Source organism: Rattus norvegicus, chromosome 13 (assembly GCF_036323735.1).
Source record: "Rattus norvegicus strain BN/NHsdMcwi chromosome 13, GRCr8, whole genome shotgun sequence".
Classification (NCBI taxonomy): domain Eukaryota; kingdom Metazoa; phylum Chordata; class Mammalia; order Rodentia; family Muridae; genus Rattus; species Rattus norvegicus.
In genome coordinates, this window is record NC_086031.1 from 88,794,806 (window position 1) to 88,812,273 (window position 17,468).

General features: G+C 38.1%; 1 protein-coding gene across 1 annotated transcript in view; it reads left to right on the top strand.

Annotated features, from left to right (window-relative positions):
• The window catches only part of Spta1 (spectrin, alpha, erythrocytic 1), a 75,865-nt gene extending 58,973 nt beyond the window's left edge, over positions 1–16,892 (top strand). Inside the window, exons 41-52 of the mRNA NM_001011908.4 lie at positions 747–909; positions 1,438–1,514; positions 4,639–4,848; positions 8,587–8,883; positions 9,607–9,719; positions 10,766–10,783; positions 11,657–11,708; positions 12,695–12,882; positions 13,791–13,844; positions 14,315–14,461; positions 15,144–15,288; positions 16,251–16,892. Coding sequence (NP_001011908.3) covers positions 747–909; positions 1,438–1,514; positions 4,639–4,848; positions 8,587–8,883; positions 9,607–9,719; positions 10,766–10,783; positions 11,657–11,708; positions 12,695–12,882; positions 13,791–13,844; positions 14,315–14,461; positions 15,144–15,288; positions 16,251–16,376 — 1,590 coding nt within the window. The 3' untranslated portion in view covers positions 16,377–16,892. The remainder of the gene's footprint in view (positions 1–746; positions 910–1,437; positions 1,515–4,638; positions 4,849–8,586; positions 8,884–9,606; positions 9,720–10,765; positions 10,784–11,656; positions 11,709–12,694; positions 12,883–13,790; positions 13,845–14,314; positions 14,462–15,143; positions 15,289–16,250) is intronic.
• Positions 16,893–17,468: the final 576 nt, after the last annotated feature.

Genomic DNA, 17,468 nt, shown 5'->3' on the forward strand with positions numbered 1-17,468 from the left:
ATATGCTTCTAGTTAATAATGTTTTGCTGAAGGAATTCCAGGCAGTAACTCAAGCAGGGCAGGAATCTGGAAGAAGAAACTGAAATAGAAGCCATTGCAGAATACTGCTTACTTGCTTGCTCCTCATGGCTGGATTAGCCTGTTACAGAACCAGGACTGCTTGCCCAATGGTGACACTACCCACAGTGACCTGGGCCCTGCCATACCAATCGTCAATCAGTAAAATGCCCCCCGTAGGCTTATCCATAGATCAATCTGGTGGTGGCATTTTCTCAATGCAATTTTCTTTGTTCTTTATGACTCTAGCTTATGCCAAGTTGGCATAAAATTAGCCAGTGCACCCCTGAGTACTCCAAGAGCTTTAAATTAATTTTCTCCTACACCTTGGGATCGGGGGCAGGGGCAGAGAAGACCCTCTTTATAATTTGTGGATCTTTCTTTTGCTTGAATTATCTCTACAAATTCTGATTGATCCCTAAACAGAGATGAGTCTATGCCTTCTAGAAGCTTCATAATTAAAATCACACTTGAGTAAACAAACATGTCACAATTGTCCAAACCCTAGAGTGAAAATAACACTCTTTAACATACATGAGGAAGGCAAGAGTTACAATAGACCTATGGGATATTATTTCGGTGTCTTAGATAAGAAAATCTCAAGCTTTTTAATGGTGCTGGGGAATCATGTGTCTAGCTCCTTTGCATGGCTACCTAACTCCTCCTCTCATCTAACCTTGGCATCACAGGAAGAAACTCAAAACAAGGATAAGATTTCCACCAAGATTGAAGTTCTGAATGAAAAGACAGCATCTCTGACCAAGGCCTTAGCTGCTTGGAAGTCACAGCTGGACGAAGTGCATGCCTTTCAGCAGTTTAACTGGAAGGCTGATGTCGTGGAATCCTGGATAGGTATGAGGTTCCAGCGCTGCTCTAAGTACCATTTGAAGAATGGTCTCTAGATTTTTTCTTTACCTTTGTAAATGAGGTGAACTACTCATTTTTATTCCTCCTGGGTACAGTCTTACACACACACACACACACACACACACACACACACACACACACACAAACACAAATGTTCACACCAATGGTAAGGAATAAGGTAGCTGGTAGAATAAACCCACAGGACACAGTTGTTTCAGACTGTTAATTTCATCATTCTATTTAAAATGGGAAATCCTCCACAAAGTATCCCAGGAAACAAACTGTAGTGCTCATTGATTTGTTTGTAATTCATGTTCAACCTTGAACTTTCCTGCAGCCCATGATTCAACACTGCTTTTGCACTTAGCACTTTCTGTCAGCTTCATTTAAGGACAGAAAAGCATCCAATCTTCCCACTGCTTCTGTGTTGCACGGAGTCACCTGTTCAGGGATCAGGAAGCTTTCTCATTGTAAATCATTTAGTATTCCCTCCTGACTGTCCTTGTTTGTTAGGTGAGAAGGAGGCAAGCCTGAAGACCAAGAGCAATGGTGCAGACCTCACTGCCTTCCTCACACTCCTGGCAAAGCAAGTAAGTGAAAGATGCCATGTCAAACGAGGCCAGGGGGTCCAACATTTATAGTTTAATTTTCTTATAGTTTGTGCTGTTCCCCTCCACCTCTGTCTCCCTCCCTTCTCTCTCTTTTTCTCTCTCTTCCTCCTCCTCTCATCCCTTTCTCCCTCTCCCTCTTTCTCCACCTCTCTGCCTCCGTCCTCTCCCTTCTCCCTTCCTTCTCTCTTTCTCTGTTTCCCCTTTCCTCTTCCCTTTTCCTCATTCCCCTTCTGTGATCACATGTGTTTGTGTTTGTCCTCATGAATTTTGTCAGAGAGTCAACTTTTAGCTTTTCGAATTCTCCCCATTTATGCATCCTATTAATTCCTAAAATTAGGCCATTTTATTACTATAATTCAATGTTTTATGGAGAAACTTAGACTTGATGTGATGTCTCTGTGGGTAATACATGAGGAATTGAGCTCAGATCCTTGGAAGTAGAGATGTAAGGAAGGGTCTTGGGAATTTATATTTCTGCATTCAACGAGATAACCTTGTCTCAAAAAGGAAAGTATAGGGAAAACAGGAGGACACCTGATGTCAGCTTCTTCTAGCCTCCGAAATTACACTGTGTGTGTGTGTGTGTGTGTATGTGTGTCCCAACACAGACAATTTAAAAAAGACTTCAAGCTTTTAATAAGAACATAAGTAGCTTTTTAAAAAAAGTTATTAAGTTCATAAGTTAGGGCTTTTAATCCAAATAGTACAAGAAATGACAAGGTCCTGGCAAATGATAAGAGCTTGGAAGAAAGGATAAGATCATATAGAAAGTGAGAAAGAGGATGGGACAACATAGATCTCTCCTGAGGCATGGCTACAAAGACCTCCTATCTGCCACTATTTCTTAAAGAACCCAAGTATTATCACTACACCCAGCATAAAGCTTCTCATATGAGTGTCATTTATAAATATTGCATATTTAGATATCATTCTATTCTAATTAAGTTTTGTTGGAAAGATGAATCCATTGCATTTAACATTATTAATTCATGATGTCTGAAGTGTTAACATATGATCCACCAAACATTCTACTTTTTGTTGCTTGGTTTCTGTTTCCTCTTTGGTCTTTTGGGTTTTTTTTTTTTTTTTGTTTTTTTTTTTTTTTGGTCTTTATTTCTGGCAGTTGGTGTGATGTCTGGTCCAGCAGGGAGTCTCCAAAAGAGTTGGGGGTGAACTTCTGGCAATTATAATGGCCTTTGGTCCTGCAGTGGTCGCTGTTCTTCTGACTGTTTTGGTTGTGAATTAAAAGGATAAGAAATATAATATCTCTTGTGTGAGGACTTGCATATTTCATTTCTTCTTTTTTCCTAAGCACTTTAACTAGAGCATCTGCTTGATAGGTCTTGAAATCATCACTCTGAGGCCACAAAAAAGGAATGCCTAGCATCTGTGGCTTTTCGTGCTATTTCTGCCTGACTCCTAGGATACTACCTGCTAATTTTAGGAATCTAAAGTGTCTTGAGTTTAAAATACAGATGACGAGTAAGTGACCACATTCCTGCAGTTCTCTTTATACAGTCTCTGTAAGACTGGATGCCCCATTTCCGCAAAACAGCTATTTTTGTCCCTTGAACTTACATGTGATTGCCATAGCCTGAGAGGTACTTCTCTGTGAACATCTTACCCTGCTCAGCTTATTCTTAGAAGAGAATTATGGAGTGAATATTGCTATTACTATAATAGTCTTCCTTTCTCTCAGCCATTGTGGGCCCTTCATTTGTAGCTTCTTCCATTTAAATTCAGTTACAGTCGAATAGTAAGTGTTTTGGAAATTTAAAAATTGTTTTCAGAAAATCTGGAGAGATGGCTCAGCTGTTAAGAGTATCAATCATCATTCCCGATGGTCTGGATTTGATTGCCAGCACCCACATCACAGTAACAACTGTCTAGAGCTCCACAGGCACATATGCAAGGAAAATATCCATATACATTTTTAAAAAATCAATTTGTAATTGTTCTCAAAAGGAGACTTAATCTAATGTTCTGGATATGGTGTTCTACATCTTTAATACCAGGACTTGAAAGGCAGAGGCAGAGGCAGAAGCAGGTAAAGGCAGGCAGATTGCAGGCACATCTTTATAAATTTGAGTCCAGCCTTATCCACATAGTGAACTCCAGACCAATGAATGCTATATAGTGAAAACTTCTATTCAAAAGAAAGAGGGAAGGAAGAATAAGAAAAAGAAGAGGAGGAGGGAGAAGGATGAAGGCAGAACTGTTTTTTAATGCAAGCCACTTTGTTAAATCTGACATAGAATTCCTGACGTTGATTTTAACATTTCTGCAGTTTTCATTCCTATAAAACTTTTGAAGTTTATGTATCTAAAGCCCCTAACAATGCACTGCATCTAATTAAGTCAGTGTATGTCAATTTGAGAAATTCTGAAAAAGCAATGCCTTACAAGAAAGATTTCATTTTGATTATAAATATTTGAAATGTCATATCCTGTTCCAATATCACCTTAACAATTTTATCCTTAATAAATAATATATAAAATATACTTACACTAGTACATGACCATAATTCCAAGCTCAGATATTTATTTAAATCTCTAAATTATATTTTCTTTGTACAACATTCTGGCCATCTTCTTTAACTTATGCATATATATACATGTAGATGTATATATATATATATTATTGTTTTTCTTCCTTTTACTCTGACACAAGCAATTTGGAAGAAATGGTTTATTGGCTCATAGTTGAAAGACAGTCCATCCTGGATGGGAGATACAGGAAGTAGTAACTTGAAGCATCTGGTTACAATGTGTCCACAGTCAGGAAGAAGAGAGCAATGAATGTTTGTGCTCCGCTTATTTTCTCCTTTGTATACTGTCTGTGATTTCATCTCAGGGAATGTTGCCACTCAAAGTGGTTGGGTTCCCCTGTCTCAATGAGTCTGATCATGATCATCTTTCACAGTCTTGCCCAGAGGTTGAATAATCCCTTGCAGGTCCGCCTCCCTAAATGAACCCATATCCTATCAAGTTGCCAATTGACATTACCCATGACACTATAATAAAAGTCTGGTTGGACACAGATATGAGTGGTCCTCTGGATGCTTCGCTGATCCTGTTCACTGCTTCTCTTTTGATCTTTTCAGGACACGCTGGATGCCAGTCTTCAGAGCTTCCAGCAAGAAAGGCTTTCTGAAATCACTGATCTGAAGGACGAGCTGCTGGCTGCTGAGCACAGCCAAAGCAAAGCCATTGAGGAACGGCACGCAGCCCTGCTGAGGCGCTGGGAACAACTGCTGGAGGCATGTAGAGTTCACAGGCAGAAGCTATTGGAGAAGCAGCTGCCTCTACAGAAGGTCAGGAGTGAGGGAAGGGAAAGTGGGAAGGGGCGGAGTGAGGTAAAAGTGCAACTCATTGAAGTATAATGGGTGCTCAAAATTATCCAGTAATTATCCGGGGAACTCAAACACAGTAACTAGAAACTAAATTTGGAAGTTGTATAGACATTTTTAGACACAGAAAGGGCTCAACAAAACATTCATTTTTAAATTGAGTTTTTTAAAGACTTATTTTTATGTATATGAATGTTCTATCTGCATGTATAATGCATGCCGGAAAGGGTATCAGAATTCATTATAGATGGTTGTGAGCCACCATGCGGTTGCTGGAAATTGAACTAAGGACTTTTGGATGATCAGCAGGTGCTCTTAACAGCTAAGTCATCTCTCTAGCCAACAAAATATTATTCTGAGGCAAAAAGGAATTCATTTTCTTAAAACGAATTGCTGTTTTTGTTTTGTTTTCAATGGATTAAGACATTTTGTAGATGACTTAGGATGGAAGCCAGACACATACAGTGGGAGAGGTGGGTAGAATCAGAGTATGGACAGCTTATGTAAATAAAATTAAAACTGACAGCAGAGTTGGTCCTGTACATTTCTCTAACCCAGATAAAAATGTCATTGGAAAAGTAACCATAAAGCATGCTTTCTGTGTACCTCCTTTCCTAGGGAGAAATCCTCAAGCGTGATACTTACTACTAAATCTTGTGTGTCCCCTTTAAGAAGATATTTGCATCCTTTTCTGCTTTTCCAAGTTTTCACTATTAAGTAAACTCATAGTTCTGGAAATGTAGTATTTCATGTAGATCTAGGAGACTAAAGTTTTCTTTCCAGTGCTAATATCTGAAGCATATCAAATGGCAACCATACAATATTGATAATAAAAGAGAGCAAAGCTGAATGTGGGGGCCTGCCCAAAACCCCAGTTTTTGGACTCAGGAACAAACAAATGGATTAAAACAATCTAGACCAGAGAGGTTAGAATAGCAAAACGCTAAGATATTAAAAGCGGTAGTGTAGTTCAGTGTGATAGTCAGTGGTAGGGAACATGCTTAGAATGCACCAGGCCCCGTGTTTGATCTTCAGCACCACAGAAAAATTGATTCAGAGTACTCAGTGCTGTTACTACATTCAGATCAGGAAAACAATTGCACTTGGCAATAATTTAAGGCAGAGAGTTAGAAGGCATACAATGAATCTCAACTCTTAATTAATTGGTACTCTATTGAAGAATGTGGACACAAGATAAATAAGTCTTAATTGAAAAAGTAAAGCAATTATATTGAGAGCTTTATGTTCATATATACATTCTACATAGAAAGTTACCTGACATTTCTTATTCTGTAAGAACTCAAGAAATTAGACTCCAGAGAGCCAAATAACCTTATTAAAAATGGGGTACAGAGCTAAACAAAGAATTCTCAGATTAGGAGTATCTAATGGCTGAGAAGTAGCTAAGGAAATGGTTGACATTCTTAGTCATAAGGGAAATGTAAATCAAAACAACACTGCGATTCCACCTCACACCAGTCAGAATGGTTAAGATCAAAAACTCAGGTGAGAACAGATGCTGGTAAGGATGTGGAGAAAGAGGAACACTCCTCCATTGTTGGTGGGATTGAAAGCTGCTGCAACCACTCTGGAAATCAGTCTGGAGTTTCCTCAGAAAATTGGACATAGTAGTACCTGAGGGCCCCACTATCCCACTTCTGGGCATACACCCAAAAGATGCTCCAACATATAACAAGGACACATGCTCCACTATGTTCATAGCAGCCTTATTTTAGTAGCCAGAATCTGTAAAGAGCCCAGGTGCACTTCAACAGAGGAATGGATACAGAAAATGTGGTACATCTACGCAATGGAGTACTACTCAACTATCAAAAACAATGACTTTATGGCATTTATAGAAAAATGAATGTAACTAGAAAATATCCTGAGTGAGTTAACCCAATCACAAAAAAAAACACATATGGTATGCACTCACTGATAAGGGGATATTAGCCCCAAAGCACAGACCACATGAAACTCAAGAAAGACAAAGTGTGGATGCCTCAGTCCTTCTTAAAAGGGGTTATAAAAATATTCATAGAAGATATGGAGACACAGATTGGAGCAGAGACTGAAGGAATGGCCATGCAGAGCCTGCCCCACTTGGAAATCCAGCCCATATACATACAGCCACCAAACCCAGATAATATTGCTGATGCCAAGAAGTACATGCTGATAGGAGCCTCATACAACTGTCTCCTGAGATGCTCTGCCAGAGCATGACAAATACACAGGTGAATGCTAGCAGCCAACCACTGAACTGAGAATGGAGTCCCCATCAGAATAGTTAGAGAAAAGATTGAAGAAGCTGAAGGGGTTTGCAACTCTGTAAGAACAACAATACCAACCAATTAGAGTTCTCAGGGACTAAACCACCACCCAAAGAGTACACATGGACAGACACATGGCTCTAACTGCATATGTAGCAGAGGATGGCCTTGTTTGGCACCAATGGGAGGAGAAACCCTTGATCCTGCCAAAGCTGGAACCCCCAGTGTAGGGGAATGTCAGGGCAGGGAGGCACAAAGAGGTAGTTGGTTGGGGAAAACACCCTCATAGAAGAAGCTAGAGGGGTAGGATAGGGGTTTTCGGACGGAAAACCAGGAAATACGATAGCATTTGAAATGTAAATAAAAAAGTATTCAATATAAATAAATAAATAAATAAATAAATAAATAAATAAATAAATAAATAAATAAATAGCAAAACATTTATTTTAAATTTTTATTATAACAATTCCACTCATCTATAACACATGAAATTCTCTATAGATTATCTGCCCATCTTGTTCGATTTCTTTCTTTGGGTTGAATTATTTTGGCATATAGATTACTAAAATTTGTATAGAATAGTTCTTCTCCCCAATTTAGATCGTCTTTTCTACCTAGTTTAAATTTGAATTACAAAAAACTCATTGTAACAATTTCTCAGAAAAATCATGTTGACTATTCAATCAGTTGAGCCAAAAACATACTTTTAATCTGGAATCATCCTATTGTTTGCTGTTTAGATCAGTCCATGACATCTCTGTCTTCTAGTCATGTAAGTTCAGAGTCCTTGGAGCATGTGAGTGACTGTGGACAATGGTATAGGAGCAGGTATTTCATACACAGAGTGTCGGTCAGTATGTAGAAGATGGGTTTAATCAGTTAGGCTTTAGATGAGATCACAAGAAAGGTTTAGAAGGAAGGTGGGAAGAAGTCTTGAATTGTGAGGGTGTGTTGTCTACAAAAGATGCAGGATAGAAAAGGAGACAGGGTAAAGGATAGAATAGGTAAAGGATAGAATAAAGTTGCTTGATTTATTTTCATCATTTTTCTCAAATATTCACTCAAACACTTGTTTCTGAATGTTCCTTATGCCAGGCAGAACTTCTTCAGTACAAAGTTTAGAATAAGAAATAATGTATCTGAAAACTACTCTTATAATCCTTAGAATCATGGAGGTGAAAGAACATTGTTAGCCAGTCCCTTTCTTCATCTATAAATTGTGAAGAAATTTCACACAATGGAAAATACTAAATCCTGACAGTTCTGCTAATCCTTACTCATCCCACCTCATCATGGGGTCACTGCTAATTTTAGTCTCATTGGTTGAGATTGCTGCTCTGCAAATATTTGAAGACATTGTTTTTATTCTCAATATTCTCCTCTCTTAAAGGACTTTGTCAGAAGTGATGAGGGTGTCTTTTTTTCCCTGCAGGCTGAGGAGCTATTCATGGAATTTGCACACAAAGCTTCAGCCTTCAACAACTGGTGTGAGAACGCTGAAGAGGACTTGTCAGAACCTGTGCATTGTGTCTCTCTAAATGAGATCCGGCAGCTGCAGAAGGAGCATGAAGCCTTCTTGGCCTCTATGGTTGGGGCTCAAGAGGATTTCAACTATTTGTTGGCACTAGACCAGCAAATTAAAGCCTTAAATGTGTCCTCCAGTCCTTATACCTGGTTAACAGTGGATGTGCTGGGCAGGATCTGGAAGCACCTACCTGAAATCATCAAGGTAACTTGAGGTACAACCCAACATCTTCTGCCTACAAACAAGATGACCAATGAATCAAAGTTGGGGGTGTTGAAGAAAAGAATGGAGCTATTCTTTTCATTAATTAACTATTTTAATTAAGCTGTGGCCGAAGTCTAGCAACAAAACTGTCTAAAGAAAATTAGAAGGTGGACACACACACATATGGCATATCTTCTAGTTTGTTGTCTTGTGGTTTGCTGGTAACTGAACAATTGAAGGAAGCAAAGTAGATAGGTAGATAGATAGATAGATAGATAGATAGATAGATAGATAGATAGATACATACATACATACATACATACATACATACATACATACATACATACACATACATAGAAAGATATAGGAAAGATAGGTCGATGATGATAGAGAGAGAGATAAATCAATCGAGCGATAGATAGATAGGTAGATAGATAGATAGATAGATAGATAGATAGATAGATAGATAGATACATACATACATACAGACATACATATACATACATAGAAAGATATAGGTAAGAGATAGGTTGATGTAGATAGATAGATAGATAGATAGATAGATAGATAGATAGATAGATAGATAGATAGATAAGCACACGGCTGCGTACCTGTGGAAGACAGGTTAGCTTGGAAATAGAAATGTGCAACTATCCCTACAAAATGGTTCTTTTATGCCAAAGTCCTTTATATGAACCAGCCCTGCTCTTTGTTACCTTGTAGGAACGGGAGCAGGAGCTACAGAAAGAAGAGGCTAGGCAGATCAAGAATTTTGAAATGTGCCAGGAGTTTGAACAGAATGCCAGTGCCTTCCTTCAGTGGATCCAGGAGACCAGGTATGCTGTGCTTTCTTCAAACCACACATGACACAAAAGAAAATATTATGTACTCTGTCCCCATCACTGTATTTTGGCTCTGCTTTATCTTTGTGTTAAACTACTTTCACAGTCCCCTTACTGTGTTCCTTATTCTTTCCCACAATTTTTTTATTTTCTTTTTGACATGCATACTTTCACTCTTATTGTGTATACTTACACTTCAAAACAATAACAGTCCTGTGGCTGCATGCTGCGTTGCACTTTATAAAATACTTCAACACCCATTATCTTAACTGTCAGAGCAACCTTGAAAAGTGCAGAGTGGATCTTAGTACCTCTGCTTTTAACCCTGGAAAGTTAAAGTAGGTAAACTGTCTCACTCAAGGTCATATACATATTTATTGACGTGACTGAAAACATAACCTACTGTGAGCACCCAATAAGCTATTATGTTGCCTGCCAACAAAAGCCATAACAAGGATGGAATGGTATAATATAGCCTAATTTCATTTATTATATGCAAGATGAGTGTGGAGATAATGTGTATTACATCTTCTGAGTAAATGACCTGGAAAGGGGGATACATAAAAAGTTTAATACGTTAGTATAAATGGTCAAAGTATGAAGATTATGTCCATTAGTAGATCACTAATGTGAAATTTTAAAGTTTAGTGTTGGCTGAATGGTCCGTAATTAATGCTTCTCCACTAAACCAAAAGATAAATTGCACCGTGTCTAAAAACATCTGGCAGAGGTCGTGTCAATCACTGCCTCCTCCTCGGCCCCTGGCTTTGGTTCCTTTACATTACCCTGCCATGTATGCTCCAGGCTTAGCCTGCAGATCAGTATGGGTCTCCTTGCCCTAGAGAGAGAGGACTCATACAGTCTGAGTTTCTCAGAGTACCAGAGGCTTTGAAAGCAGCATGTGGATGTATAGATTCCTATGTGACCAAAACAGACTTCAGTAATCATCAATAAGAAGAAATGAAATCATTCATTGTACTAACATGTATTTTCTTTCTTTTTTTTTCCTCATGAATGCTGATCCGGTCTACCATGCTCAGGGCTTATTTTCTGGATGGGTCAGTATTTTCAGTAATTATGTTTGTCTTGTTTTTAATGTTGTCCTAGAGTAATTAGTTAAGAAAACTTTAGGGCCAATATATCACATCTCATCAAAATCTACTAGGCCTAATTAATGATGTGGGGCGAGAATAAGGATTCATATTTTCTTCCAGCCCTGAACTCATACTACTGAATGTAGTGTAACTATAATGCGATGCACTGTTCCTGTATTACATGACTGTCATGCACTGCACCATTCCAGTGATGACTGTAAAGGATGGAAAACGTGGGAAAAAAGACTAAACCCTAGTAGTTCTTCCCAAAATAACGAGTGGTACCTCCCTCACATGTTAAATGTATAGAATAAAATCTGAAAATTCATGAGCAGTATTTCTATATGTCCAACCAATTATGGGCTGAAAATATTCAAAAAAATTATCTTTCCCGAATATATAAATATTTTTGTCATCATTCTCTTTAAAGTTCCTAACAACTATTTGCATCATATTGGGTATTATAAGCAGCCTAGACTATAATATGCACATACTGCATGCCACGTTTACATTTTGTAACTGCAACTTCTACTATGTTAGTAACCATAAAGACACCTATGGACACCAATAAATAGTCACCTTTGAGAGTAAAACTAAGGAAGATGTGTGACTCCTTCTAGAAAGAGTAGAACTAAATCTGGCTTTATGTTCCTTTTTATCTATCTAGAAAGATTGACAGAAAAATTGTTCATTAAAATTTGGCTTCATGAAACTTTATTAAGTCCATGTAACTTGGGAGAAGTAAAAACAATGAACTGCAGAAAGTTTGAGCTAACAGGTCTGTGAAATATAGATTTCCGTTACAACAAATAATGTTTTCTTTTGATTCTTAATTAGATCGTTGCTCAAGGAAACAGGAACTCTGGAATCCCAACTTGAAGCAAATAAAGTAAGTGATGTTTGTTCACTAGCTGAAAAAACTGCTTGAAATTTAAAAAGCACAAGGGAAAGCACTTAGAGGCAGCCTGGTGATGCTTTACATAGACGTTACCCAAGGTCAAGAAGCCAAGGTTGTAGTCCTACTCAGATGTCAATTTGCAATGTCACTTCAGAGCATGTCATTATACAGGCCCCAGTTTACTTAATTTTTTAAGTGTCAGTTTTTACAACAGTATATCTAATAAATACATTAAAGGTTTCTGATGTGCTTAACTAAAAAAGCAGATACACATGTTCCTAGGCTATACCTGGCAGAATCAATGAATTTCTCTTATTAGATATAGGCAAGTATTATAACTGAATGCAGATCCTCTCCTGTCAACTGAGGGAAACAGTGGGCTAAAGAGCATTTCTTAGTCTTGTTTGCATTATTGTCTTTTTCTAAGAATAAAAAATAATTAGTTCAATATACATTTTCCCTAATGAGAAAAGAATAAGATGTCAGGTAGAACTAATCTACTCCATAACATCGAAGTTTTTCACCTGTCTCTCAGAGCTACTTTGCCCATTGACTCAAGATGCACATTTCCCCTTTGTCAGAATGCTTTGGAAAAATGTAGACTTTTTTACATATGTATACTGTTGCTTAGATATTGACAGTAGCCCATCATCCCTGGTGGTGAAGGAATATTGGAAGTGAGCACACTGAGGCTATTGGACGAGTCAGAGAACTAATTCCTAGTGAATGGAGATAATTCACAGCGTAATAACTGGAGCTGGTGGGGTCTGAGGTACAGGATGACAAGCATCATTCACACAGATATTCTGCTCTTTTTCAAAGGGAGGATTAAGGAAGGAAAATAGTTTTCCTGAGTTGTTCTTGTTATAAAGAGGATAGAAAGGCCTTTAAAAATGAACAAATTAGGGAAAGTCAGTGTCTTATCTCCTATCTCTTGGGTTGTAACTGGTGGTTTGATTGACTGCCTCTTTTCCCAGAGGAAGCAGAAGGAGATTCAAGCAATGAAGCGTCATCTCACCAAGATTGAAGACCTGGGGGACAGCATGGAAGAGGCTTTGATCCTTGATATCAAATACAGCACCATTGGACTGGCCCAGCAGTGGGATCAGCTGCACCAGCTGGGGATGCGAATGCAGCACAATTTGGAGCAACAGATTCAAGCCAAGTACTGGTTTAAACCCAGGGCAGGGAATGGGCCAGATGGTATTGGATGTTGGAGTTTAATTAGGTTGGGCCTCAGGTCCCTGATAAAGAGCACTTTCAGAGATGGCTCATTTATCTGTCATATCAATCTCTCTTTTCTGTTCCACACCTGAGCTACTTTTTTTTATAGCAGGGTCCACTGTGAAATAAGCAATGTGCCCCTGCCTCTACATGTACACATCCTCTTTAAAGACACATGAGTCCTCCATTCAGGATCCTTTTAACATTTCATAATCTTTTCAGAAGCTACTCCCTTTTATAAAATTCCATTTAAGATATAATATCTAGAATGGAACATTTAAACTGTGGACTAATGAACCATAAAGGAACAAATTAATTTTCCTAAATAAATTAAACCTATAACAGCAGCTTTATGTCTCAATAGTCTTTGGAAGCATTTTTCTGTACATTAGAAATTGACAATCATCTTCTGTAAATTACCTTGTTATAAATAATTAAACCTTTTCAAACCATTAAATTTCGTTTGAAGCGTTGCAATTTTGCTAATGTACTGGAAAGCAGCCAAAGAAAATTTGTAACTGAATGAATATGGCTCTGCTCCAATAAAACTTTATTCATAGGCTTTGAAATTTGAATTTCATGTCTTTCATGACTCATAAAACATTTTTCGATTGTTTTCATCTATAAAGAAGTATTAAAACCATTCTTGTCACAGGAAGACAAGGTTTAGACTCAGGAAGTGGCTAGATTTGGTTCCTGGAGCATAACCTGATAACCTCTGAACTAGATAGATCAAATAATACATTAATATACAAATAATATATTAAAATTTTTTCTACCTTTTCTATGTCATGTTCATTGATACTTAACTGTTTTATTTCCAGAGGTAATTCATTTTTTTTCTTCCAGAGACACCATAGGTGTGAGTGAGGAGACACTGAAAGAATTTAGCACCACATATAAGTGAGTATAAGTTCACAGTTGGCTGGTCCTTTGCCTTCTAGAAAATTCATAATAAGTTTACAAATTTCTCTCTCTATGTTCCTTGATCAGACCTCAGTGACAATCTAGTCTATGTATGCAAATTATCACCAGTACTGGATTGCTGTAGCCAATTTTAATCATCTGTGAGATCCCTGGATTTTAAAAGTAAAACATGTCTTTAACACATCACTCAATTGGTGATTATGTTTGCTCCATGTAATTCAGCTGTTTCTGAGGGCAGAGCAGGAGAGAATAGTCAACGCTTTGTGTTATTCCTACTGTTACTGGATTTAACAAAAAAACACTCAGAGATACAGATAGACTTTCTTCTGTGTGTTCCAATAGTATTATGGCATGTCATTGAAGATGTAGTCAACATAGCAGAATTTGATCTTTTCTGTTTTAACCTGGTTCTCTCTTGAACTTGATAAAATGCTTTTGGTCTTCAGACACTTCGATGAGAATTTGACAGGGCGATTGACTCACAAAGAGTTCCGGTCATGCCTGAGAGGACTCAACTACTATTTGCCTATGGTTGAGGAAGGTGAACCTGAGCCCAAGTTTGAGAAATTTCTGAATGCTGTGGATCCAGGGAGGTAAGAGAAAGTGGCTATGGGTCGGGGCTTAACTGGAGATAAACATAGAGGGAAGTAGTCCATGGAACAAAAAAACTAACATAATTGAAAATATGCAAATAAGACACCTGGCAAGCTCTATTTTTTAAGATTGGATCAGAAGTAAAGGGCAATGTCCCCAACTTAGTCCCAAGTTCTACAGTTTTCTCAGCTGGTGACTATGTTTCTTCTGTGAACTTCAGCTGTTTCTGAGGGAGGGACTTGAAAGAAGAATTCACTCTTATTCATGGCCATGAGCTCTTAAGGAGAAATTAGTCATTCAAAGGCCACAGCCAAAGTGGAGTTGTGTGTGCTTTTGGTAGACATGACAGAACTATGCACAGCTTAGGTTACTGTAAGGAAGTAATTCTTTCTAGTTCTAAAGTTGAAGGAAAATAAGGGATTATTATCTGGGCTCTCACACTGACAGAAAAATCTAAGGAAACATGGGTAATGACTTCTAGAACCTAAGAGACTGTGTATTTCTCTATACAATAGTAACGGGTTGTCAGAGTAGAGAGCAAAACCCAAGTGTCAGAGAGCCTATCTAAAGGAGAACTTCAGGAGGCCTGGTTTCCCTCTGCCCCGAGATACTATACAGGATGGAAGGGATATACTTTTCTTGTCTTCAGATGGCACAGTTGCTGCTCTGCTTCCCCCACAGGAAAGGCTATGTGTCACTGGAGGACTACACATCATTCCTGATTGACAAGGAGTCAGAGAATATCAAGACAAGTGATGACATAGAGAGTGGATTCCAAGCCCTGGCAGAAGGCAAGGCCTACATTACCAAGGAGGACATGAAACAGGTGGGGTTCCACAGTTGCGTCTCCTGTTCTGACACTATAGTCTTGGTTTGGGTCATCTTGGTCTTGGCTCTCCTCTAGTACTCCCACCCATATACCCACTGAATTGCCTGAGGCCTCCTCTTTCACAAGGCATCCCTTGTTTCATTTAAATTGTTTGCTTTTACTACTCTAGCCCCAAAATGTCTAATGGTTCTCTACTGACTATTACAGCCTGTTCAAAATCTGCCACTCAATTTTTAAGCAGCTTATTGTCATTTCTACTGAATAAGACAAATAGAAAGAGCTAATTTCTCAATGTTTGTCAACTGTTGAATAGTAAAAAGTGAAAATGTATGTATATATATATATATATATACATGTATATTGTGCCATAATGAAAAACAGGGAACTTTCAAGAAAATTGGCAAAACTAGAAATTATTTCTAGGACTCAAAAAGCAATATACTGTACATTCTCTCTTACACTGGGACCCTAGATAATGATGGTTGTGTGCATGTATATAGGTGAGTATAGGCCAAGGAACTAGAAGGAGAACAAGAAGGGAAAAGAGGGTTTGAAGGGGTCATGGGAACTAACAAAACACATGTGACATGTACGATGGAAGACGACTGTTGGGGATGGGAGCATACAGAACAGGAAGAGAGGTGGGGGAAAGAATGGGGGATGGAGAGATCAACAAAATCAAATTGTGTTTGAAATGCCATAATAATGCAAAGATACGGACTTGTTGGGTTTGGTTTTTATCAAAAATATCTAAAGAAAAGGATATGAAAAAAGACTTGGGAAGAAATTTTTAATTAATTTTATTTTATTGGATGAAATAAATTTATGAAAAATTGGAGTGATAGGAAGAAGGCTGCTTCTCCTGATGGCTCTCCTTCTGTGTTTGCACAGATAGGGAGACCCATAGAAATAAGTGTTTGATTTCTGTAACTCTGTCTTTCTCTTCTCGTTCTTTTCAGGCTCTAACCCCAGAACAAGTGTCATTCTGTACCATACATATGCAGCAATATATGGACCCGCGGGGTCGGAGCCAACCTGCTGGCTACGACTATGTTGGCTTCACCAATTCATTCTTTGGCAACTGATAGGCAGATTCTTATGTACCATAGAAGATCATAGTGTGGCAACAAGTGATGGGAAAAAAGAGGCACAAACAAGTGTGAAAGAAAAATATTGCTCCTGGTGCTGCTGCTGCTGCTGCTGCTGCTGCTGCTGCTGCTGCTGCTGCTGCTGCTGCTGCTGCTGTGTGTGTGTGTGTGTGTGTGTGTGTGTGTGTGTGTGTTCCATTTATTGCAGGATTTAAAAATTTATCAAGTATATGGGCAGGAGTTCAAAAAATGCTATAAGATTATGTAACTAGTCTCTACTTAGGGTAGGAAGCTCTTTGTGTGTGTGTGTGTGTGTGTGTGTGTGTGTGTGTGTGTGTGTGTGTGTTCTGCACACCTTTAGTATTTTGCTGCATTTCTGATTATAGGATCAGTATTTTTAAAAATGAAATTTAACTAGAGTTATGCTTTTGTATTTTCAGAACCATTATTATTACTAAGTATAAGCTGTTAATTATACTGTGAAAAGTACAATAATAAAGTAGATAAATAAAATCCAAGGTGATTTACATGTTTTTTGCCATTTTCAGGAGAGATTTAGTTCTTACTGTTATAAATGTTTGTAATTTTGTCTTATTCCATGAAGCAGAATCACATAAAGATAACACAACACTTGTTTTCTTCTTGTCCTGTTTTGATATTTCACCATGAGAAGGACTGCTTCTGCTCTCAGAAAGATACAATTGTGGCATGTCAGGGTCCCCTCTTGTTTCCTAAATCCCTAAATACTCTCTTACATTTTAATATGATACAAATAATGCTTTATTCATTTCTATCTTCTCTGTAGTCAGTAAAATTGTTCAGAATTTATGAATTAAGGAAAATTCAAGAAGCTATGGTGGTACTATATCTAGGTCTTTTCAGGACAGTTATGTTTCTTAGGTAACTTTGTTGCCTTGTGTGTAACAGCATTCATGGATAGCTTATTGCTTGTGAATATTGCTCCTTATTTACTCTCTTAAGTGTCTCAATTTTTCACTTGAATAGAAATTGACCCCTCCACAATCTTTGGGAAAAAATCATCATAGGATCCAGTTAAAATAATTATAGCTACAAATAAAGATATTTGAA